This window comes from Macadamia integrifolia, chromosome 5, assembly GCF_013358625.1.
Source record: "Macadamia integrifolia cultivar HAES 741 chromosome 5, SCU_Mint_v3, whole genome shotgun sequence".
In the NCBI taxonomy this organism is placed as follows: domain Eukaryota; kingdom Viridiplantae; phylum Streptophyta; class Magnoliopsida; order Proteales; family Proteaceae; genus Macadamia; species Macadamia integrifolia.
In genome coordinates, this window is record NC_056561.1 from 38,662,133 (window position 1) to 38,687,816 (window position 25,684).

The 25,684-nt window shown below is 38.9% G+C and overlaps 1 protein-coding gene across 1 annotated transcript; it reads left to right on the top strand.

The window, feature by feature from the left end:
- The first annotated feature begins 1,151 nt into the window (after positions 1-1,151).
- On the top strand, positions 1,152-23,723 carry LOC122079783 (protein MICRORCHIDIA 6-like). Its single transcript, XM_042646495.1, has 11 exons — positions 1,152-1,361; positions 1,531-1,635; positions 1,756-1,902; positions 12,516-12,608; positions 17,070-17,121; positions 17,223-17,334; positions 17,646-17,818; positions 18,057-18,169; positions 21,852-21,931; positions 22,932-22,974; positions 23,354-23,723. Exons 1-11 carry the CDS (start codon positions 1,167-1,169, stop codon positions 23,453-23,455), a joined length of 1,215 nt encoding a protein of 404 aa, XP_042502429.1. The 5' UTR covers positions 1,152-1,166; the 3' UTR covers positions 23,456-23,723.
- The last annotated feature ends 1,961 nt before the right edge of the window (positions 23,724-25,684 follow it).

The following is a 25,684-nucleotide window of genomic DNA, read 5'->3' on the forward strand; positions in this document are numbered from 1 at the left end:
CAAATCTGTTCAATAATGGTACATATGCCTCTCTATTTATAGAGGGAAAGTTTACAATCATACTAAGATTAGGAGCTAGTTTCCAAAGAGGATTAGACACTCCTACTACAACTAGGAATTCAAAATAGGACTAGGACTTGACTTTATGACTTCAACATGTAGTAAGACTAACTAACTAATAGTACATATAAGACTTTACAACCAACCAATGGCCTAATGGGTCTTTATTGAATTAAATAACAATTAATTAAACTAATGAATTAAATCCCGTTTTCCTATCTTCTACCCATATTTTAGGCCCATTAAAGTGGCCCATTTAAAAGAAAACACATGGCATCAAAGGCCCAACACATACATAACACAACCCAAGGCTTATTTGCAATAAAACAAGCCCAAGTGACTTATCTACATCAACATCCCTCCACTTTGTCGTCCTCTCTTTCTTTTAAGTTCAGAACTCAGCCAAAAACAGCAAGTAAAAACCACCGTACAAGCTCCCTTAGCTTTCTTAGAAATGAGTAATGAATCCCTTGGTCAAAGCCATACAAGTCCTCCTACTTGGTCTTAAGCTAAATGACTTTTTCCACCAAGTCCACCTTCTACTTAGTCATAAGCTAGGTGGCTTTGTCCACCATGTCCACCTCCTACTTAGTCAGCTAGGTGGCTTTGTCCCAACCTTGCCTCCACGTACTTAAACATGCACATTGTGGCTGCCTCTGAAGCCACAATGCAACCCACTAGTGTGCCTAGTCAAACCAAGTCAATGGCCACCTCCTCCTTCCAACCATGGGGCTGTCCCAACCTTGCCACCACCTACTTAAGCGTGCACATAGTGGTTATTCCATGTCGCCACTTGGCCCAATAGGGTGCTGCCACACATAACCCCATTAACATCTAATCACTCCATATTTTAATTAATGATAATTAGCAATAAACAATCATGATTTACCGCTAATGATGCCACCTCATGCTTTACTATCCATGTAAATTCATTAATCCTAATAAATTATATACATTCATTTAAATAATTATAAAATCTAACAAATAATAATAGAATAATAATATGCCTTGCATTATAATAATATAATAATCATGACATGTAACTATGTAAGTGGGATGTTACATCATTACTTTTCTGTTCCCCTCCCCCCGGGTCCTGTTTTGTGATGGTTGATGAATCGATTGTTTTTTTTCCCCCTCTCTCCTATCTTTGCATATATGTCTTCCCTTGTGTTTCACACTCTTCTGGATTTTATGAGCAGTTTAATGACATGGGACATCATGGAACAAAAGTTATCATTTACAATCTATGGTTCAATAATGATGGAGATATGGAGCTTGATTTTGAATCTGATCCTGAGGTTAAACTTCATGCTCTATTTCTTCAATTTTATTCTGAAATGTTTTTTGCACCTGGTCACAATTGAGGTGAATTTTGAATCTGATGTTAGTTTGATGGTTATTCCCTTTTCACCTTTTTTAGTTCAGTTTTACAGCTGCATCTGCTAATGATCGAGTTGATTGTTGCAGGATATTCTAATAATGGGGGGTAAGAGAAAAGTTCGGTCAGCTAACCGTCAATTTCAGACAATAGTTGAACAACACATTGCGAACCGATACCATTATTCTCTTCGTGTAAGTTTCATATTACTCTAGAATTTGATATTCCAGAGATTATCCTTGAAGAAAAAAAAAAAAAGGCCCAGAAGACGTCCATTGCTGCTGCTAAATACTGATTGTGTTCAAACTCCACAGGTATATTCATCAATTTTGTACCTGCGAATACCAGAGAGTTTCAGAATTATACTGCGTGGTCGAGTTGTTGTGCATCACATTATTGCTAATGATATAAGATTTCCCGAGTGCGTACTCTACAAACCTCAAATTAGTGGAAGTACGGAGGTTTGTATTACATTGCCTTGTGGTTTTTTTGCCACTTTGTTAGTTTCTATGCCCGAGGAAAAGGTTAAGCTTCTTGTTCAAAATCTTATGTTGGTGTACTCCTAATTAATATATATGAATTGCCATTTTTCCCCTTAAAAAATTTGGCAGTATTTATGATATGATATTTTTGTTAGTTTATACCCATGGGTTTAACTTTACTGGTCAAAAATGCAGAAGAAAAAAAAAAAAAAAACATGTTCTTTAAAAGATGGTCCAGAATATAATGATGCATATGGTTATCCATTTTTTTAGTCCCTCCTTTGTTACCCTACAAGAAACGAGAGTCAATTTCTGAATTTTAGGTAGCTGTTTCTTTAAAAGGTGATGCATGCTCTTTGCTGATGATATCGTCTTGGTGGATGAGACGAAGACAAGGATTAATGCTAAGTTAGAGCTATGGAAATCAACCTTGGAATCAAGAGGCTTTGAGATTAGTAGAATGAAGATGGAGATATGATGTTTAATTTTAGTCACACTATGATGGATAATGACATTATGAGAATTGAGGAAAGAGAGATACCACAAAGACTCTTTTAGATATCTGGGATCAATTGTAAATAAAGAAGCCGACAGAGAGGATAATGTTGCACAGAGAATTGAAGTGGGAGGGATGAAGTGGATAGGTGCGACCGGATTGCTGTGTGACTGACGTATCCTGTTAAAACTCAAAGAAAAGTTCTATAGGACTGTTGTACGATTGGCTATGATGTATGTGGTGGAATTTTGGGTAGTTAAGAAGTGTCATATTGCGAAGCTGTGTGTAACAAAGATGAGGATGCTAAGATGGCGAAAATACAAGAAAGGATAAAGTAAGAAATGAATGTATTAGAGCTGATGTGGGAGTTTCCCCGATCAATGACAAGCTTCGAGAAAGTCGTTTGGGGTGCTATGGTCATATTCAACAGAGGCCGAGTGATGCCCGATAAGGAGGAGTGATATGATCCTGACTGAAGGAGCTAAAAGAGTTGGGGGCAGGCCTATAATGACCATAGGAGGAATTGTGAGGAATGACATGCACAGTTTGGGTCTGTACCAAGTATGACCTCGGATAGACCCTATTGGAGAGCAAGGATCCATGTACCCGATCCCATTTAGCTGAGATTTGCTGGGCTGTGCCTTACTTTCATCTTTCATTTTTCATCATTCGTCATCTTTCATTTATCATTATTCATTTCTCATTTCTCATCTCATTTCCTGTCCCTTTTTTCTCATCTCTTCAATCCTCTTTTCTGTTTAGAACTCAGTTTTACCTACTTTGTTTTGTTTGGATCTATATAAGGCTTAGTTTTTGGTTGTTGTATGATTGTGAAACATTTGTTGCATCTATTGCATATGGGCCATTCACTACAAAAACCAAGTATTTGTATTTCTAATGGTTCCTGCATTTCTTATCAGCGTGTGGATGAACCATTCTGAATAGTGTTTCGTATTGACATTTTTTTGGGGTGAATGGAAAATCTATTAAACACAGAAAAGAGAAAACATATACGATAGACAAAGCCAATCTGGCTTGCCAATGGAGAAGACCCTGACCAAAGAAAGCCAACCCAAAAGGATAGGGACTAACCAAAGCTCTAGGGAAGGGGGCGAAACAAACCTTAAAAGAGGGAGAAACTACAAAGAAAAAATAAGGGGAGGGGGAGAAACAACCATTAAATAGAAGCAAATGATACACCAAACAGGGGGGGGGGAGATAAGAGGAAGGTCCCATGACGAAGCAAGATGTATATTTCTGCTTTTACCTGGACAAACAACATAATTGTGCAGAATTTTGTTTCTCACCTCGAAAGATTTAGCATCCCATATCTGCTCCAGAGTATGAGAAGAGGAAGTCCATCTTCTTTTGTTTTTTTCCCACCAGATTTGGCAGATTATTGCACTAAATGCCATCTTGCCAAGAGAGTCACATGAGGTTTTACCATTAAATTTTCTTGAAATCCATCTCCATTCTCTTTCAAATGGAAGGATAGTTCTAGGAGAGGAACATAACATTCTAAGAATACCACCCCAAATAGACTTAGAGAATGTGCATTAAAAAAATAAGTGATCCACACTTTCCAATGAGTTCCAACAGAGACAAGAGTTAGGGATATAAATATTCCTATGTTAAAGAAAACCTTGGGTGGGAAGAGGATTGTTCATATCTTTCCAAACTGTGATTGAGTGCCTTGGGATGGAGGAGGAAAACCAAACAATTCTAAACTGAGGGATTGTAGGGGCTTTAGATAGAAATACAGTCCAAGCAAAAAGATGAGGAAAAAGAAGAGTAGTTAGCTACCCACTGAACCATATCACCACTATCCCTAGGTCTCAAGCGGATATTTGGAAACCTACTCAATACCTCATAAAGAGAGGGGGAAGTACCCAAGCCTGAATCCCAAACGCAATCCTAAAGTATGGGAGACACCTCAGCCAACCTATCAGACTCTGCATCATATGTAATTCTATCACCATATTTTGTAATTAGCACAGTATCAAGGTGTCAATTATCAAACCAAAGGTAAGTATTAGAACCATCATCAATGGAAGTCCTAATATGATCACGAACAAGGTACCTATATTTCAAAATTTTCCTCAATTCCAAGAAGCATCCATAGAGCACATATATGTCCAAATGGAGTCAACTTTGTGATTTCTGGACTCTGGAGTATGCCCAATCAACCCAATTGCTCTTCTTATTTGAATTAATTTCCCAGATAAACTTGACAATTCCAGTAATATTGACTTCCTTGACTTTACTAAGACTTAGACCCCTCTTATTTTTATGAAGACAAACCTTGGCCCAACTCATCAGATGGAAGAAATTAAGACTATCGCTTCCTTTCCCAAGGAAAGAGGACATCAAAGACTCAATCTTTAGATGAGATAGAAGCTGGATGACCAAAAACCATTGACCAATAAATGTAGGAGTTTTACATAACAGATTTAATAAGTTCCAAATGAACTGTAAAGGAAATCTTGCGAAGGCTATCAAAAATAGGAGTACAGTAATGGGTAGAAAGCTTCAAAGAAATCAACGGCAAGCCCAAATAGTTGATAGGAATTTGACCTTCAAGGAAGACTGATATACCACATAGATGAGCCTTAAGAGCCACAAAAACACCACTAAGGAAAGAAACTTTTGAGAGTTAGGGACCAGACATGGCTAGAAAAGGAAGATGGGGCTTTAGAAATGATAGAAACAAAAGGAAGGTTTGTTTTAGTAAAGATAGTAAGGTCGTCAACAAAAGAAAGATGGATAATCTTTCAAAGCCTTATACTTAGGGATGGGTTGAATAGAGTTTTGCTCTGTTTTAATCAAAAGGATTTTGGAGAGGCCCTCCATGGCAATGGAAAAAAGCAAAGGAGATTTGGGGCAACCTTGATGAATTCCTAATTTGGAATTAAAAAAAAAACATGAGGAGAACCATTGACAAGAACAGAGAAGCAAGGAGAGATACAAATGAAAATTGAATGGTGATTTTTCCTATCAAATATATAGCTAATACAATCCCATCTAATAGAGTCGAAAGCCTTATGAATATCCAACTTGAGAAAACATATACGAGTGTGATTTTTCCTATCAAAAACTCTAACAATTTCATGGCATAAGAGGATATTGTTAGCAATACTCCTCCCAGGAATGAATGCAGCCTGATTATAGCTCACAAGATCATCAATAACTGCCTTAAGTCTATTTGCAATGATTTTTGCAATAAACTTGCCCAGGAGGTTGGCAAGAGAGATTGGGAAAAAATAAGAAACTTGGTTAGCCCACTCAAGCTTGCAACAAGGCAAAGAAAAATATGGTTAATGCAGTTAATCTTTGAAGGGTTGAAAAAGAAGCTACAGACTGCTTTCTCAAGATCATCCTTTACAAATGTCCCAAGCTGCTAAGGCTATCTTTGGTACCATTTATGTTTTTGTTTATGACCTATTAAAAAATATATATATTGATGAAAATCATTTTGATAAAAAAATGAAAACCGTTTGGTATCTACTAAATATAATAGAGTATAGACTGACAAATCATTTGGTAAGTATCTATGCGTAAATAATTTTTGGGCAGAGATTCCCCCTTCACTCATCTTCCTTCCAAATCTATTTATCCTTCTCCCTAAATCAAAACTGTAAGTCTGTGACAGAGTAATCTCTATTGCAAATGTTCCCATTTTTTCCTTCCAAATCCAGTTCGATAGATGGACTGGTCAATGAGACTGTTGGCTTCGAATAGGCTAGCCACGACAAGTTGGCAGCGACTGCAACTTCTTTTTTTTTTTTGGGGGGGGGGTATACAGTTTTCTTGTTTTTCACCCTTATTTATTCAAATCTCATGAACCCTCCCTCCCTCCCTCCCTCCCTCCCTCCAACACACTCCCTAAAGAATGGAACTGAAGAGGCGGTCTCAGTTTTAGTTGTTTTAAGCATTATAGAGAAAGCTACACGATGAGTCCAATTTGAAATCATCCAATCTACATCCAATATTTAATCAATGAAGGTAATTGTTAGGTTGATTCATGATTTGATATCAGATGTTTCTGAAATATTCCATGGTTTGAGAATCAAATCGGGCAAATCGGTTGATCCGATTTAAAATCAGCCAAGGCTCATCCAGATTCTGATCGGCAATCTTGAGCTTGTTGTCGCCTCCCTCGGAAAGCATTCAAGTCCTCACCTATGGTCTCATGGTATATAATATATATATATATATATATATATTCACCGATTCCTCAATTCACACATTTAATACTCTAATTCTTAGAAAAAAAAAATCATTTCCCCACTTTTGTTTGTTAAAAAATGAACGTTAGAACTAGGAATGGGAAGTGCAATAGAGGCGTTCTGTGGAGAAGCTTATGGGGCTTCAAAGCACGAAATGTTGGGGATTTATTTAAAGAGATCGGTGATCCTTCTCATGGCTACTGGGATTCCACTCATGATGATCTACATCTTCTACAAACCAATCTTGATCCTTCTAGGTCAGTCTCCCATGATCACATTAGTGGCTGTGGTGTTTGTATACGAAGTAATCCCACAGATATTTGCGTACGCTACCAATTTCTCTATCTAGAAGTTCTTGCAGGTACAAAGCATTGTGGCCCCCAGTGCCTACATTTCCACGATGACACTTGTTTTACATTTGTTCCTGAGTTGGTTTAGGGTGTACAAGCAGGGATTGGGGCAACAAGGGGCATCATTGGTGTTGAGATTGTAGTGGTGGGTCACTGTGGTGGCTCGGTTTGTGTACAGGGTGGGGTTACAGGAAGAAGAGGAGCAAGGGTAGGGGCGGGTATGCGGTTTGGGTTGCAGTTGGGGGTGGGGGGTTGCAAGAAGAATAAAAGAAGGGGAAGGGGTGGGTGGAGTTGGAGGAAGAAGAAGAAGAAGAGGAGAAGGAAGTGTCTGGACTTGTCTCTCTAATTCAAAGAGGAAATGACACTTTTTTTACCCTCAACCTTAGGACTTATGAGTTAGGAGTATTTGTTAATCAAAATTGTCTGCATAAATGACCAAAAACCATTTTGGCCATAACACAAATGAATCTTGACCAATTTCTAGTTTTTGTGTTGTTCTGATTTGTTTTAAATAGAAATAGGGTCCATAAATCATTAATAGTACGGAACACCTACAAAATCGTTTGTGTCTGAAAAAACAAAAATAAACAATTATACCAAAGAGAGCCTAATATGAAACTAAAACTAAACCCATCCAGACCTAGGGCGTTCTCAAGACTTACGGGATTTAATTGCCAATTGAATCTCATCACCAAAAGGAATGGAAGAAAGCAGTCTCCTATCATTAGGCAGGACCTTTGAGAACTGCAAATCCTCTGGAATTGGAGGCAAAAGAGGGGAGGGAGGAGGTGATGCGGATCCGGGTTCCAAAACCGGAATCAGATCACTTAGGACCCACTTAATTAACAAATAGCAAATATCATAACCAACGGCAATATTTTAATATTCCAGAACTCTCAAGGGGTTAATAGCAACTAAAGAAGCAAATAGATTTGAAAGGAATTACCATTTATTGTTCAAGGACAAACTTGGATAGCAAATAATTTAAGGGAAAATTATGGCCCCCCTCCCCTGTAGTTTGCTGAAATTACATGTGAGTCCGAGGGTTTGAACGATTACGCCCCCTCCCCTATCATCGATGGTGTGAACATGCAGTTAGTTTTATAGAGCAAAAGACTATATTACACCCCTTTAGTAGTAAAGTCTTTAGATAAGATGACCATTATACCCTTTTATACTCTAATACTCAAAACACTCAAATCATCCCTAACACATAAACATTGGAGAAGTTTTGGGGAAAACAAGTCTTTTCAAATCATCCCCACCTGCAAGAAAACTTGGGTGGAGAAAATTTCGTTATTCATTAAAAGATCACATTATTATTAAACACAGAAGCGCATGTACATAGAGAAACTCTTGACTCCCCAAAAGATAACAAAGAAGCAAACCATCCTCTCTTCCGCTCGATCCTCCTCATCTGAGATATGGAAAGGAAATTATAGAGCCGAACCACAGTAAGGGCAGAAGCTGAAATCAGGGTCGACAACACGAGCACAAGAGTGTCATTGAAGAATATCAGAGAGCGTACAAACAGATGAAGAGGTTAGAGGAAGAGATACCGACTCAGGGAAGAAGAGATTGCAGTTTCTACAGGGAATGAGACTTCTTCACCATTGGCCTCCTCCTCCTCTCTTCTTTTAGCAGATACTGGCAGTGAAACTTTTATGAACTGACAGAATTTTTTGTGAAAGGAAGAGGTATTTGTACAATTTTCATGCAAGCAAAAAATTACTAAAGAATTTTGTGGAAAGATGGATGTTTGTAAATTTATAAGAACTCTTCAAAGATCAACATAAGATTTACTCAAACTATAGCGATTTCTTTTTGGTGGGAAAAAAAACAAAAGAGGACAAAAAGAAAACGTAATCTGCAGCATGGTTAACAACCCTATCCAACAAGTTGCATCAATTCACTTGTTTTTAATACTCATGGATTTTTTTTTTTTTTTTTTTTCTTTTATCATGAGGTTATTCTTTTTACTAAAAGATCAAAACATGCTACCTTGGCCGAATTGGTCGGCACATCAGTGAGATAACTTCGCTAAGTATTTAATCCACATGAACCTTAAAGGTCATATGAAGCGAAAACTTACCCGTTGCTTAGATTTGTTCCCGTTTCCTCCGCCCTTATCAGGTGATTCTTTGTTAACATTCAAAAATTGCTTATTCACACTTTTTTATTTCTTGGCAGGCGCCATGGATATCAAAGAGCGTAGAATATCATACAGCATAGAAGCAGATGAAGAGGTTAGAGGAAGAGATACCGACTCAGGGAAGAAGAGATTGCAGTTTCTACAGGGAATGAAACTTCTTCGCGTCAATTGAACCCTCCGCTAGCTTCAGTCGGTTCCTTCCCTTCTTGGTGTTCTTTGTTACCTGAGTCTGAAGATTTGCAGAGCAAGGATTGAAGACCTAGGTTGAAGATGATGAAAGTGAAAGAGGGATTTCCCTCATTTCTTCGTTTTAAGTGAAGGGTCTTTTGGTCTCTTCACTTAGTTTTGAGGGCATTTTCAGTATAAAAAAGGTGACTTCACCAGCTAAAAGTTTCTAACTCACGGACAATAACGGATTGGACTCAAATGTAAGAATCTTTCAAACTACAGGGGAGGGGCCAGAAATCGTTTAAACCCTTGGACCTTCATGTAATTTCGGCAAACTATAGGGGAGGGGGGCGTAATTTTCCCATAATTTATTGGCGGTGTAATAAGGAGGGAGAAGTAAATAAAACAAAGGACTTTTAACACAAAATGACAAAGACCTAAAGTACTTCTTGAATCCCCAATTAGAAGAAAAGTGTAACGTATGAAAGGGGAGGGGTATTCTTGGAATGGAAGGAAAAAGGGGACAACACATACTTAGAATAAATAAGTGGGGGTAAACCTGGAAAATAAACATGTTGCCTGAAAAGAAACAACCCACGATTGAGTTGTCTGCAACCTTGGAAAAGAGTTGCAGGTAGTTGAACCAGTAAAGCTTCGAGAGAAAGAGCTCCCTGGTTTAGCCTCGGTTTGACTTGAAATTTCTGGAGGGAGGGTTGCAGCACAAGGATCTCTTATTTCTCACAGCCAACAGCTTGAAACAGCAGCCCAGAAGTCAAAATGGAGAATCTGAATCAAGAACTGGCTAGATGTGCTGCTCTTCAGTTGCAGGTTTCGGTTGGCACAGCTGATGAGGGATTTCAAGCTGATCTTCATGGGTTTCGGTCGCCTAGGAGAGGGCTGCCTCGGCTCAAAATCTCAGCCCAAACAGATTACACATAAAGGAAGAGAACAGGGTAACAAGGAAGAAAGTATAGAGGGAAGAGAAGAGAAGATGATCAAGGGGGTGAGAGGTAATCATAGCTCACTACAACCATTCCCAATTTCAAATCTGAATCTATGCGATGGCTACTCAAGAGTATAAATTGACTTAAATTAACCTAACCCTAAGTCCAAACTGACACAAGACTAATGGAAGTAAAGTCTGAAACCGACACATAATTACTCAAATACATATCAGCAGCCATAATTGACTCAGCGCCCAACTGCATCAGGAGTAATTTAAATTGGTTTGAACTTTGAAGTGCTAGACGAAAGCAGATTTAATCTCATCCGGGTTCAAAATAAGATCGCTTTCAGAATTTCTCAAACGATATACAGAGTTGAGACTATGCCTAGCCCTCATCATCTTATGGAAGAAAACAGTAATCATGGACTTTTGCTTGGAAAAAACTCTCCTTACTGGAGAAGACTACCCAACATAAAGGACAAATCTTTCTCCTCAGCTAAAGTTAGATTTTGGGGATCAACTCAAAGTCTAGACTAGGCGTTAGAGAGAAGAGTAATGCAAGAGAAGATTACAAGTAAACTACCCCAGTAGTTTATAAACCTCAAACAAGACAAATAGGACTAGGAAACAAGGGAATAAGACCATCAAATAAACCCCCAAGGATACAATAGCAATGCAAGAGCAAAACCAGCCCAAAACTCAACCCGATAGGAGAGAGAAATACTTGCAATATGGCTAGACAGAGAGAGGTGCGGCCAGGTCTCTAGGGCTCCAATTGAACTGCAAATTTGGTCGATTGTAGGGCCTAGGGAGGGTACAAAAACCCTCAAGTTTGAAGAACTTCTGTCGGCTGGTTGTAAAGTTATGTACTTTCTTGATTTTCTGACCTAGGAGAGAGAAGTTGACAGAATTCTGCAAAACAGCAACTGGACAATCTGGACAGCTTCATGAGGAGGACTGAGTAGTCCTGCAATGACTTCTGAAAACCCTTAACCGTAGCTCCTTGATCAGATTCATAATAGAGGAGAAGAGAGAGATCGCAGACTTCAAGAATGGGAGATTCTTGGCTATCGATTTTGGCTTTGAAGACTTGGACAGATCTGAATTCTTCTTACACTAAACAATTAATAACACTAAATAATTTGCAGAAAAGTAAAGGAATGACAAGGGGAATGTGGGAGAGGAGTGGCTATCTCGGCCTGGGCTTCTCACCCACAGCTATTCCGGTTGTTTAAGCAATTGACTACAATCATTCATTATTCAAATCTGAGAATTGAGAATACATATGCTCCTCTATATATAGAGGGATGAATAGCAATCATAACCTAACTAAGAGCTAGTCTTCAAGTTGGGCTATAGACAATACCTAATAGGTGTTGGACTCCAAATAGAACTAGGACTAGAACTCCAACATGGAGTAGGTAACTAACTAGTCATTCACTAATAGGGAAACCTAAACTGACTCATACTGAAATAACAAAGGAAATAAACTCAAAACAAGACTCTAACTAAACTAATAAATTAAATCCCGTTTTCCTACTTTCTACCCATATTTTAGGTCCATTAAATGGCCCATTACAAAGAAAACCCATGGGGTCAAAGGCCCAACACATATATAACCCAACCCAAGGCTTATTTGCAATAAAATAAGCTCATTAAGTGACTTATCTGCATCAAGAGCCCTACAATCATCCACTACATGAAAAATGTTACTAAAAGTACTCTTGTTCCAGGATTTCAAGACAAGCTTGACCGATTTTAATTTCTAAGCAAAAATGGTGAGAGGGCAAGATCTATTAATAACCAGGGGGGGGTTCCAAGCTTGATTCTCCAAATTGGAGCCAAATTGGAGAAAATCATTATGAGATGCTAACTTATCAAAAAATTTGAAGGGCTTAGGACTAAAGGAGATAAGGGGCAATAGTGATGACAGCTAGGCCATGAGCAGAAATTCCCTGAGGTTCAAAAGAAACCTAGGAACTAGGGAAAGCAGAGAGCTAACTATCATTAACAAGCATGGTATAATTTACATGCAATTCTTGATTCAGCAAGTCTCCTATTAGTCCAAAATAAGCTATATATTGACATTTGATTTGTATGATTTTGATATTTTATATTTGAATTCTGTCTTTGTTATATTGTTGTCTTAATCTCTGTATGACGCACATGACCGTTTGTTTCTACTCAATCTTCTCTGGATGAGTCTTTTGCTACTGTTATTCATTATGTGTTGCCTGCTGGTTTCACTTTTCAGACTGCAATCCTTACGACAATAGGGTTCCTGAAAGATGCTCCACATGTAAATGTCCATGGTTTCAATATCTACCACAAGAACCGTCTTATATTGGTAATGTTATTCTTCTTACCCACTTAGACTCAGAATTTTCTGACAAAATTTAGAACTCCTTTATTTGTTTTCTATATCCTCATTAATTTGGTACTGTTATGAAAAGCTGCAAATATTGTATGAGTGGGCTTTTTTAGCTCTCTTGAGACAGATTGTCCTTTCATTTTCGATGTCAGATTCAGGAACTGTTAACATGAGTTGATGAGAACATTGACATGGAGCCGAAATGGTTGCTTTTGTTGGCAAGGAATTTGGTTTGTAAGACCACTGTTCTTGAGGGAATGGTCTTTTGTTTCAGGCTGTTTATTTTGTCCATTTGCCTAATTGCCTTTCACTTATATTATGACCGTCAAATTCTTGGTTCCCTCCAGGAAAAACACACACACAAGCATTTTAGATGTTGGTTTAGAGCCATGCCTATCATAATCCATCAGCTTCTGTACCTTTAGTGTGCTTGCACAGAAATCAGTATTTATTGATTTATTCACATGTCCTATGGAAAAAACACAAATGTTGATAAAAATTACACATTTAAATCTATTTTTCTGGAAAAAAGAATAAAATAAGGGGCTTGCTTCTGTCTCATTCAACCCCTCCCCCTCTTCTCTCACCTCCCATCTCTCTGAACCTACCTCCCCCCTTGCTAAGGTGCACTCTCACATCTCTGTCATCTCCCCATCACCATCTTTCTTGCCTCTGACCTCCCCCTCCTTTCTCTGGTTGGGCTCATCAATCTGGAGACCAAAGAGGCGATTGAGGGTGAAGAGTGGGATCTGATTCTCAAGCATGATCATGTCTTCTTGGATGGAGTGCCTCACTCCCTGCATTTCGAAAACAGGGTCATTTGGGAATAGCCCAGATACATGAAACCCCTGACGACGCCTCACAACAGGTTGAGCATGAAGTAGCTGTTGGGAACCATCTTCTCCATGAACTCTTTGCTGCTGAGAGGGATGGGGCCTTTTGTATTATGCTCAGGCCTTCTCCTTGACCTCCCAGATAGAATCGAGGTAGAGATTCACTTCTTGACGGGTCTGCTTCAAAATCTGATGGAGGGAGTGCCACTTGTGATGGCCCATGTCTTGGAGGAGCTTCTGGCCATAATGGTAGGGAACCAGGGAAACGATTTGGGGGGAGAGAGATTGTCATTGAATTGGGAAATAGGGACAAATTGAGTTATGGGTCTCTTGCCCATAAAACCAGTGCATTTGACGATGAAATCAAAGGTCCAACGAATCCCTAAGAAACATCGTTTTCAGCTCTCCGTTGGACGATAAAATCAAAGGTCCAGAGAAAATAGATTTTTGGGTCTTTTTGTTCAAGTGTTCTATTGGACGATGAAATCAATGGTCCAAAGGAACATCATTTTCACCAAAATTTCGAACACTTGAAAGCATGCTCTGTTTGGATTAAATTGGCCGTTGTTGTTGCTCTGGATGTTGCCGTGTCTGTGATTGTTGTTGTTTCTGTGGTCCTAATTGGAGGTCGTGTGAAGAGGTAGAACCAGGTGAATTTGTGATTCCAGCTCCACATTTCCCTTAGTCCTAGTTTGTTTGATAGAGAAAAGTGGAAAAAAGGGTGGGAAAATTGGGATGTTTTCCATGGTTTCCCAAACCGTGTTCTTTTGGTTGCCAATGGTAGAACGAAGAGACAACCATCCGTAAAAAGGGGGACTGTGGGGCTTCGATGGCGATCACTTTTTCTCACCCCATCCCTTTCCATAGTCCCATGGTTTTGGGTGGGACTTTCCGGGGAAGGGAGGTAAATCATCCTAGCATTCTGCTAACCAACAGTAAATGTTATATGTGGAGGAAGCCAGACAAATGATACGGCGCCATCGTCTCTCAGGATTGGGCTTCTGCAAGAGTGCCTGCAGCTTCAAGGAATGGGTTGTTTCAAGGATAAATCGTCCTGGCATTTCACGGCCCTAAATTTGTAGTTTCAGAACTGAAGAGAGATGAAACGGAGCAATAGATTGTTTCATGCCTGCAGCTTCTGCAAGTCACTCAGGCTTAGACTTCTGCAAGAGTGCCTGCAGAAGGCATTCTACGATTTTAGCGGCGGTGGATGGAGCAGAGTGGTGTTGCAGCGGCGGCACTGAGTAGTGGTGCTTCATTGTCGGTTGTCTCGCGCTGAGGAGTGGTGTTGGTGTATCATCGGTTGGAAAATTGATTATTTTATTAATGTGGAGCCCACAAACCCTTCTTTTTTCCTTTCCTTTTTTTCCTTTCCTTCCCTTTTCTATTCCCTCACCCCATAAAGGTGGGTACCATCAACTCACTTTCCCACCCTTTTTTAGTTTCAAAGTGATGGGATACCAACTTAATATGCTTTGCGATTCCAGCTTCAGCCCCAAATTTCCCACTTCATCTTCGTCTTCTTGTTCCAAGCATAGTTCAATAACCCATCGAATTTTCGTTATTCGATGTTGCCGAGATGAAACAAGAGACGAAACTCGGAATCAGCACTGATTCGGATGAAATTTCGAGTTTTTCGTCGATATTTTGGTAAACTTGGTCCTGTTTGCATCGTGAACAAAAATGAGATGTTCGGCAAAAAAATGGGCCATTTCAGCTGTTTGCACCCACGGGGTGGGAAATGGCCAACTGAAAGTCTGGCAAAAATGCAATTGTTTGGTGAAATTTTGTCACTTTTGGTGCATTTTGCTAATTTTTATTTTTTAGCTTATACCAAACACTTTTGTAACTTGCATAACTGTTCTTTAATGACGGACAAAAATAAATACTTCTGACTAAAAAGTACCTATGGTGGCACTGTGACAGTGATATAGGAGAGAGAAGAGGAGGAAGTGTTTTTATTTTTTAGCTTTTACCAAACACTTTAGTAACTTGCAGAACTGTTCTTTAATGACGGACAAAAATAAATACTTCTGACTAAAAAGTACTTATATGAAACAGGAACGTTGCCAAACAGGCCCAAGTGATATGGTGCAAGTTAGATATGTTAAAAACGAATACAAATGCCTGAAATTTCTTGGGTTGAATTGTTAAGAGAATAGATGAGTGCTTATGTGCTAGTGAAACATAAGGCTCTAAATAGCGTGGAAAGGTGGACAGGGTATGCATTTAGTTGATACCAAGTAGTTTGGTCTGGGCTTAGAATTGAGGTTATGGGAGTATGTGTATGTAACATGACTTGAGCATTCCTAACTAGATTGTAGATGAACATTTTTGGTTGTATGATATAAGTACTAAAATCTTTATAAAATGTCATGGCACAAGAAGTAATTTTATGTCTCAGTTTAACTTTCTGTTCGTGATTGTTCCATAGAATGAATAAAGATGGAGGATCGGCAAGAGATCCTCTCACTCGCCCTTCTCCTCTCTCCTTGAGGATCGAAAGAGATCCTCTCTCTCGCCCTTCTCATCTCTCCTTCTCCCTTCTTAGAAAGTACCCTTTTTCGGCCGCCGCTAGGGCCGGGCTGCTCCCCCCTCTCTCACCCTTCCTTCTCCTTCTCTCATCCTCTCCCTCCTCTCTCTTCTTCCTCCTCCACTCTCTTTCTTTTCTTTCTCTCGCCTTATTACCCTTTCCCTTCTTCTTCCTTTATTGTCTCACACGATGGGAGCTCGCGATCCACCCCTTGCTGGCTCCCTTGCACTTCTTTCTACCGTCAAGCCTCTGATCTGGTGAAACTCTGTCTGGAGTGACATTGTGCCGCCGGCAAAGTCCCCGAGTTCTCTAGCTTCTCCCAAACCTTCATTGGCTCTGTTGGTGCTCTCTGGACCTGCAGCTGCTCTTCCTTGAGCTGCTTCTCAGTTCAGGTGTAACTTGCGGTGACCAAGCTGCAGCCCATATCTGGATCATTAGTCTGATTTGTCAGGTTTCTCCATCTCCTCCCACATCGAATCGTTTGCACCTTCAGCGCTCTCTTCACCAGTCACATGGCCAGCAGCCTGCGAGGCTGTCAGCTATGCTTGGCCGACAGTCGCCTCGCTGTTGCCCTTGGCAAGGCTGGCGCCTCTCCACCGCGACTGTCACCTTCGCTTGGCCAGCTTCTCTACCTTGGCTGTGGCCCTCCGCAAGGCCAGCGTCCCATCGCCGTGGCTGCTCTCTTGCTGGCGGAGCTCCGATTCTCCTTGGCGGCTTGGAAGATGAAGTGTGGAGATAAGTTGGGTAGGGTTTGGTAGAACCCTTCCTGGAATTGTCTTGGTTGCCCCTCTTTGCTTTGGGCTTCTTTATACTTGTCTCTTAGCCCATGTGGGTTTTTGTGACATGCTTTTGAGTCTTAAAGCCCATTTGGGCCTTAGATGCAGTCTTTTATGGGCTTTTGTTACCCTTATTGGGTTTGTAATTTTCCCTTTGGGGTCATATTCTCCCTCCCCCTTCTTTTAATGCATTTATTATTCACTAAAAAAAAAAAAATATATATCTGTTCATCTTGAGCTCATTTTGACAAAAGCACATTTCTTATCATTTCCTCTCTGAACTCTTTCTTTGCAGCCATTTTTGCGTGTTGTTAGTCAAACCGATACAAAAAGCAGAGGTGTTGTTGGTGAGCAGCTTTTCACATATAATGTTAGACAGTCATAACTGTCTGATTGTGTCCACATTCATTTTGAGTTGCTACTGAATGATCTAGTAGTGTTCTCTTAGGCGTATTGGAGGCAAATTTTATTGAACCCACCCATGATAAGCAAGATTTTGAGAAGACTTCTCTTTTTCAAAGGCTTGAGTACCGCTTAAAGCAGATGACATCTGAATATTGGTAAGCTATTTTTTTTTTTTTTTTTTTCCTTAGAAGCATATGTGAAAGTTTTCTGCTTTAGCATCGTTTTAGGGACCCATATCTAAGGTGGTGCTCTAGGGTCTGGTTTTGCTCTAATGCATGAACTGCTCACTCCACGCTGCCATTATGAAGTTTTTTTTTTTTTTTTTTTTGGAGGAAGCCTTTTTGTATTCTAGATTTCTTATTCTATGCACGCCTCTTCATTCAATTACGCAGAATCTTGATCATTTAAGATATAAGTATATTTTTGCTCAATCATATTTAGTCAATGCACTTCAGAATTTTGGCAGGAATATTCATTGTGGATTGATTGGGTATGGTCAAGTTAAAAAATCTCCTGTGCCAGTGATTCCCCAGGGCTCACATCAATCTGGAACACATGGTCTTCAAGCTGTTGTGACAAATCATGGTTCCCCTGCTATTGATGATCCAAGAGTCGCTTCTGCTGGTGAAGCCCCTCAAGGTACAGTCGAAACTCATCATTTGTCAGTTGGAAAGTGGGTACAGTCAGTTGGAAATTGTCAGATTAGCTCCCGAAATGTTACATTTTCAAATATATTGCATTGATTTAATTAGTTTTAATAGTTTCCTTTTTATTTTATTTTATAATACTATATATTCCTTTTTTCCCCCTCAGCATGCAATGGCTATGCTGTCTCTGTACTTTTACTAATTATTATAACCATATGATACGTAAACAGGTTTATCCATAAAAAGGAAGGATCATGATCATATAGTTGAACATGAACGCATGAAAGCACGAGCGAGGTCAGGAGAAAATGTAATTGACACCAGGCAGAATAGGTTTACTCAGGTTTGGCATGATAATGCCATCTGTTATTTCAATTTTGTCAGCAATAAGAATTCCATTTGAATATTTTAAGTTTATGTCAGCATATGTGATCCTGATAATTATAGTTTCTTGCACAATGGAAGAATTTCTTATTTTATTTATAAATATTTGACATTTTCTTTAAAATGTGAAAAAAAAAAAAAAAAAAAACTAGATATTAGATATGTATAAGTTATTATCTTGTTCTCTATAATATTTCTGAAATAATAGAATTGAAATTTGTATATTTTATTTATTGGGATTATTTTTTTCTAGATGGCCTCCCTGCAAAGGTTTCTTTTGATGGCCTGCTCATATGTGGCACATAGATGGGTAGGTAATGTGGCAATTCTGACTGTTAGATATCCGGGGAATGATCTGGATCGATTACATACCGTCCCATGTATATCCGTGCACCTTCTTGCAGTCCACACACCCATTCTATCCTCATGAATTTTTTGATGCCTTAGTTTGTCATTTTAGAAAACTGTCTTGGCTGAAACTTGACATATTAGCGGGGGACCTTGGGTCAACCTGTTCACCAATTTTGGCCCCATCCAAGCTGCCACACATGGCAGATATTTGGGCTGCTTAGAAAACCCCTTCCCTTATTGTTTTTTGAAATGTTACTTTATTAGATTAAAAGAATTAGAGGCCCAAGAGAGGAGGGCAGAACTATTTTCAAAGTGTCGTGACTAATCTATTTCTTCCCTTTGTCAAAGCCTTACCATCCGACTGAAGGCTGCTTTTGGCACCCCCTATCAACAGTGTGGAATTACAATATATATCATGAAAATTCATTTTTTCTTTTTCTTTTTTACGCCACAAAAATGAAGATTCCTTGTTGTGACCCCCCTTTTGCGTAAATAAAATACACTTTTGTTATGCTCCCTTCAAAATAGAAGCACATTGCTGTTGGAGTTCCCGGATCCATAGATCCCAGCTCTCAAACTTTAGGGGGAATTCGTATTCTTCTTTGGTTAGAGCGGAGTCAAATTTTTTATACAGTCTGTTGTCTATTCCTATTGTGATAGAGGTTGTATCACGTATCGACATTAGTAGGGAAGCGTAGCAATTCCCCACAGTTTTATATCTTCTCTCTTACCTTGGTCAATTTGTCTAGAAGAAACACCGATTGATCTTCAATTTTTCTCTCTTTTTTTTTTGGGTTGGGGGGGGGGTAAATGGTCTTCAATTGTTCTCATAGCCTTACATATGGGGTCCATTGGAAATTTGTAACTATATTTTTAACCATTTTAACTTGTCTTTTAATTGGAATGAGAAAACAGCTGAAAGCTTAGGTTAATCATGAACAATGTCTTACTACTTTTTAGCTGGCCAAAGTAACTGATGAGTATGATAGGATAGAAATCCACATAGCAGAATTGGCTTTGCTCAGCATTTTTTGGTTGCATTGTAGTTGGAAAACTTGGCAGAGTTTTGATGTGTTTGAAAAAAAAAAAGTTCCTTAAGTTTACAAGATTTTTTCTGACTCAGTCAATCAGAGAGTCAAATGATCATTAAAGACTTTATCATTAGTATTGAGAGATTGGTCAAGAAAGTCCTAGTTTTAAGTTGTCCTTGTAGTTTTCAATGCCTCTTGAAGGTACCTTTTGTTCCCCCTTTGCTAGTATTCTCTGCTTATTGTCTCTATTTGTTTTTCTGGTCTATTCCCTTCTGGTTAAGCTACGGAAATTGATCAGTCTTTCCCTTTTGAAATTTGAATAGGAGGTTTAGAATTTGGATGTGGGGAGAAGTTTTTTATCTAAATTATGGAACTTTGATGAAATGCGATTTGAACCCCCACTCCCATCCCCACCCCCAAAAAAAAGGGGGGGAAATGTTTCCTGTGGGAGACACAGGAAAGAAACGTGTGGTGTGGGGGTTGGGAGTGGGGGGGGGGGGGGGACTCCACATGAAACAGCTGTCCAAAAATAAAAAAAAGAGAAGTTTGTAATGTCGGACATGGCTACAATTTCTTCTCCTAAACTCCAAAACACTCAATCTCAAGTTCCCTGTTCAATTTCAAAGTTAACTAGCTACACGCAAAGTTGTGAACGTGAGATGGTGGGAGTTGAGGGTGTCAAAACCTAGCTGAAACTGACTGGTTAAAGCCGAAACTCTAACCAGCCATTAATTGGTTTGGTTTTTATTTTGACTTTGATTTTGGATTGAAAAAAAAATAAAAAATATTTGGTCAACTAGAATGAGGGGCCCCGACTGAATAACCCATAACTGGCCAAAACTAAATTAACGGACTAAGGCTCAAGTAAAAAAAAAAACCCTTTTCTCAACTTTTGCTGCTGCTCCTGACTTTCATGGCTGATGGTTCTTACAATCGGAGTCATCTCCATTTGCTCAAAACAGTATACTCTCCCCAGTCTCCTTTCAGTTTCCCTCTCTGCAGTTCACTCTCTCTCTCTCTCTCTCTCTCTCTCTCTCTGTCTCTATGTACCCAACTTCTTCTCTCCTCACCCTTCCAGACCTCCCCCCTATTTGTGGAATCCATCCCTCACCCGTTGATGCTGGAGAACTTCCGAAGATTGGCCGAACCTGCTTGGGAATCCAGACAGAGATGAACTGGGTCCAATTTGGGTTCTGGTTCAGTAGTATTTTCAAGATAGTCTACTTTTATGGTTTATCTTTTAATTAGAAATTTATTTTAATTCAGATAGTTTTTGTCATTAGGAGATTGAGTTAGTTCCTAGTTTGATAATGTTTTTACTTCTGTTTTAGATTACTTATGTTTTTCTCTTTTCTTATTTATATGTATGCAATACCACCAATTGCGAGATTGAGAGTAAACTGCTGACATCTCGGGGTCCAACGATACACCAAAATTGCCGAAACCTGCCAAGATTTAGAACTATGGATTATAGGCCAAGACCAACAGATTGTAAAGCAAAAAAATTCAGTATGGTAAATGGAGACCAATTAGATAATTGGTCAGTTTCTGTCTGTGCTCCATTATTAGATATAAAGTTCAGTCCAATCAAAAATGAATGGGACTGACCAATTGACATACTTAGTAGGAGGTGATCTTGAATAGGGATGGCAATAACTTGAGACTTGCCTAGGGTTGGTATGACCCTCAATACTTACCAAGGTAAATGCTGGGTTTGCTACAGGAAGCCCTGAGGCTTCACACTTGTTACTCAAATGAAATTTGAGTCCTTGCATGCACTAAGGCTTGGGGGTGAGAGTTGATCAATAGGATCAGAGTTTTGTATTGGTGAAACCCACTCCAAACCTTACCTGACATCTTTAATTCCGAGCCCTTAATCTTCCAACCATGGGTTTTATTTACAATGGCAATAGCCATTGCTTCTTATGCTCTCTCATCTGGCTGTCTATCTGAAAATAATGAGTTCTGTATCTGTGTTGTCACACTCTGCTGCCACTAGGATACATGCGGTATGACTAGGACGGGTATCCTAGCGGGAGCGGGGTGTGATGTGTTCTTGCACTTATCCAAGATAGCCATATGTAAAAAATTTTGATTTTGTTATATTTGGAATTTCTTCCTTCCACTTCATGTTTTCTTTGTTTTCCCTTTCAGCTGTTGAATTCTCATTTTTAACCCATTCTTTCTTATTGAAGTAGTTTTACTTACAACAGAGCAATCTTTTTTGGTGACATTTGCTTTCATTTTTCTTTTTGGCAGCCTAAGAATTATATTGAGAATCTGGTGCAAGATCAAGAGTCCATTATTCTAATACAAGAAAACAAGAAGCTCCGAGCACAGTAAGTGCAAAATAGAAAAATAACTCTGCTTCATTTTCAGTGGATATTTCTTAAGTTTTTCTTCAGCATATAGGTTGGATGACTTATGGTATATTGCCTGAATTTAGAGTTAGAATGTACGGTTTGTGATTAACCAAGGGAGAAAGAGAGAATGAGAGAAGAAGAAGGGGTTGGAGAGGAAGAAGATGAAGAAGAAGGAAGATGGTAGAATGTGTGTTGTGAGTAAAGTCTCACTAACAACAATATATTACTTTACTAACATATTTACAAGATATTACACATATCTCCCTAAGGTGGGAATTACACACCTCCCTAAGGAGGAAAAGGAAAAATAAAACATAACGTGAAAAATTACTAAACTACCCTTAGAGTAACGTAACAAATATCTCTAACATTTAGATCCTAATAGAAGCTTGAGAAATGCACTCAAAACCCCATGCTTTTTAATGCTATACCGGTGTGGTAGTTCTGTAAACGAATTGGATTAAAATTGGATGTGCATATCACTGTATCCTGTCAAGAGAATCTGGTCATTTAACCAGATGCTGTGTCTGCAGGATATGTAGTCAAAGACTATATCCTTCTGATTAGTAATCAGATATACTACCGATTTCTTAGTTTTCATTGTAAACCTAATTGGTTACTTCCAGTTACGTATATCAATTGTTCGAACTGCACTCGTGGTTATTTCTCAGACCGTATTGTATCAATTGAATATGGGATAAACCAGATCGGATTTGTATCAGATTGGAAGTTGGCCAATCCAATGTGTGTTCATTGGATGGGATATGGATTGAATCTGGATTAAAATCCTGCCCCTTCACAGCCATACTGCATAGAAAGATCTGGATAAAGCTGAAGAATTATTGCTCCCCTCTCTTGACTACACAACCAGACAGCTGACTTGGCAAACAAGGCCTTACGTTATATGAGCCAAAGATGATTTCTTAGTTATTTGTACTTTTGGGAGGATCTTGAATTTGATTTCTGTTTATTTCAGGTGCTCAGAATACGAGAGAAGGGCAGAACAGCTTATTATCAAGGTACTTAACATAATATAACAACTTATTAAGTACTTTCACATGTAACAGAAACAATGGTGCTGAATAGTCTTTCAAACTTTGAAAATTTATAACCAGAGAAGAAGTGTTTGAAAATTCGTTTATTCAATAGTTAAGTTTTCAAAAAATAAAAAATAAAATTGCAGTAAATCCTCAGAGTTTTGAATATTTTCATGTTGATCCATCTCAACATGATTACTCAATAAAATTCTGGGGATATCTTCCACCTTTTTCGAACATAAAATAAAGCAAGATGCTCACTTGTTATGGGTTCTATTTACTTGTGAATTTTGAGCATTTGAGCACTTGTTGCTGAGGGTCATTTTTATTTTTATTTTTTTTATTCTTTTTATCTGCATAGGTGCAACAGCTCAGAAAGGAGCTAGAAGAGGCCCAACATGAGTACACAAGGCTCTTGGCTGAATCACAAGCAATGGATTCCATAAAGGAGGAGAAGAGGTGAAATGGTGGATTCTTCTCCACTCCCCAACCCTTACCCCCTTCTCTTCCCTTCCACTACCCTCATGTATTCATTCTTTTTTTCCACTTAAGTTGAAATGGGTTTTCTGTTAGTGTGCCAGTGTATCAGAAATTAGAATGTCATCACAGTTTTGGAGGGATAGGGGGTCATAGAAATCAAAAATTGTCATTAATATGTTGTAAAAATGTAGAAACAAATTCTAATTGCCACCGATGTGAAAATGGAAGTAATCCTAGCGCCCTTCCACTGTGCACTCTTCTTCCCCCCACCCCCACCTGTATTTGTTTCCCTCTGGTTTTTCTGGCATCTCAACATATTGTTTGGAGTTTTTTTTCCTTGGCCAAAGACAGCAGACGAACGACACCAAAAGCCGCAATTTTTCTAAGCCTTTTTGGAGAGAGATCAAGCTGTGGCTCAGTTGCAAGTTTGCAACCGGACATTTGGTGGTGAAAATATTCTAATTGGGTTTCATCATTCCTTTTTCAGGATCTGCAAGAAAATTGACTCCCCTATCACCCCAGGTATAATGTCAATCGAATTGCATTTGGGGAAGGTATTCGCCAGAAACTCATAATTGCAGCATAATGCTAGCTGTAGAAGGGCCAGAGCCAAGATGACATTGGGGGGAGCTCGGTTCCTACATTGGTCCAGTTTTGGCTTTATCGGAGTTTGCCGCGTAGCAAAACATTGCTATGTAAATCAATGGCTATGGAGTGGAGTCCTGTAGGTATACATGGGATGCATGCCAATACGAGGAAGGTCTTTGATTGAATTAGGTTATGAAAATTTTTTGATTTTCTATTCAGACGGTTAGAATAGTCACATCATCAATCCACGTGGCAAGGTGTATAGGAAAGTCACAGCAACTTAAAGAGCCTTTTGAAGGAGGTGCCAGGACTCTTTTATTTGGAGCACAACATGCAAAAAGTTGAAGGATGGAAAGTAAAAGAATTTTGGACCAACTCAGATAATCCAACAACCCTCTTTTGATTTGCATATGTTTTTGTGGCCTCTTAATATGGCTCCTAACTTTTAGTCAGTATACAAATCTATAGCCGGTACTTTGTGTAGATTATTACCACATCTTAGTCAGGTATCTCATCTTGCCTCCATGGCGGAAGCAACTCTAGCCAATGGTAGATCAACTGTTGCCGGTTTTTGTATATGATTTAAACGTTTTTAGTTGTTTTTTCTTGTTTTTAAAAATAATAATAATAATAATAACTTAAGAGCCTTTTTCCCAATATTGATTTATCCCCGGTGTTCAAATGATCAGATCCACTCGACCAGGGGTGCAAGTTGGTCTGAAATTAGGCTCAAATTTGAACCAAAACAAGCCGGGGTGGGTTGGACATTATTTGGGCTCGATTTGGTAAAAAAAATTATATATTCCCCAAACAGGGCTTGCCTGCTTGCACGTGCGATTTTAACTAATAATTTGTCTAGGTTTGTGGTCTGGGTTTAAAATTGCCACCTTAGAACCAGCCTAGGAAAGAATACTCCTTACCCCCTAGAATATCTGAAAATAAGATGATTGAATTCTATAAGGTCATTCCTACCCAAAAAAAAAAAAAAAAAAAAAAAAAAAAAAAAAAAAAAAAAAACAAAAACAAAAAGAGTTCTATAATCTCATGAGTTACCATAGGCAATTGGTAAGACATTAATTGGGAAATTTTATTGCTTTGGAGTGAAGAACTTATTTTGAGTAGCCAGCTAATTCACATTCTGTCAAGTGGAATGATAATGTGACAATTCATTGTTGGATAGATAGTTCATGATCTAAATTAGTCATGCATCAAATTGTATAGTCTATTTTTAGCAAATGTCTTATCATGCATTAGCATGCATATCCCTATGTGTATCTATACATGTCTATGGTACACTGACCATCCCACCGATGTCATAATCCAATAATATATCAGACAATTTTTATATGTTTTTTAATTTTTTTTTGAGGGGAAAAAAGATTCTATGTGGGGAGTGTTGGGGCTGTGTCCAGACGTAGGACGCCCCTCATGAAAGGTGGAATTGTCTGCCCTATTGATGCTTTCACATGTGTTCTTATTGGCTCCTGTTTTGATGCTATGGCTACATGCGTTGATAGAGAACTCTTCTCCCTTTTTTTTTTTTTTTTTTTTTTTTACAGGTGGGGCGGACTTGGAGGTAACATAATAGGAAAGAACACGAAAGGTGGAATATAAGACATCTAAC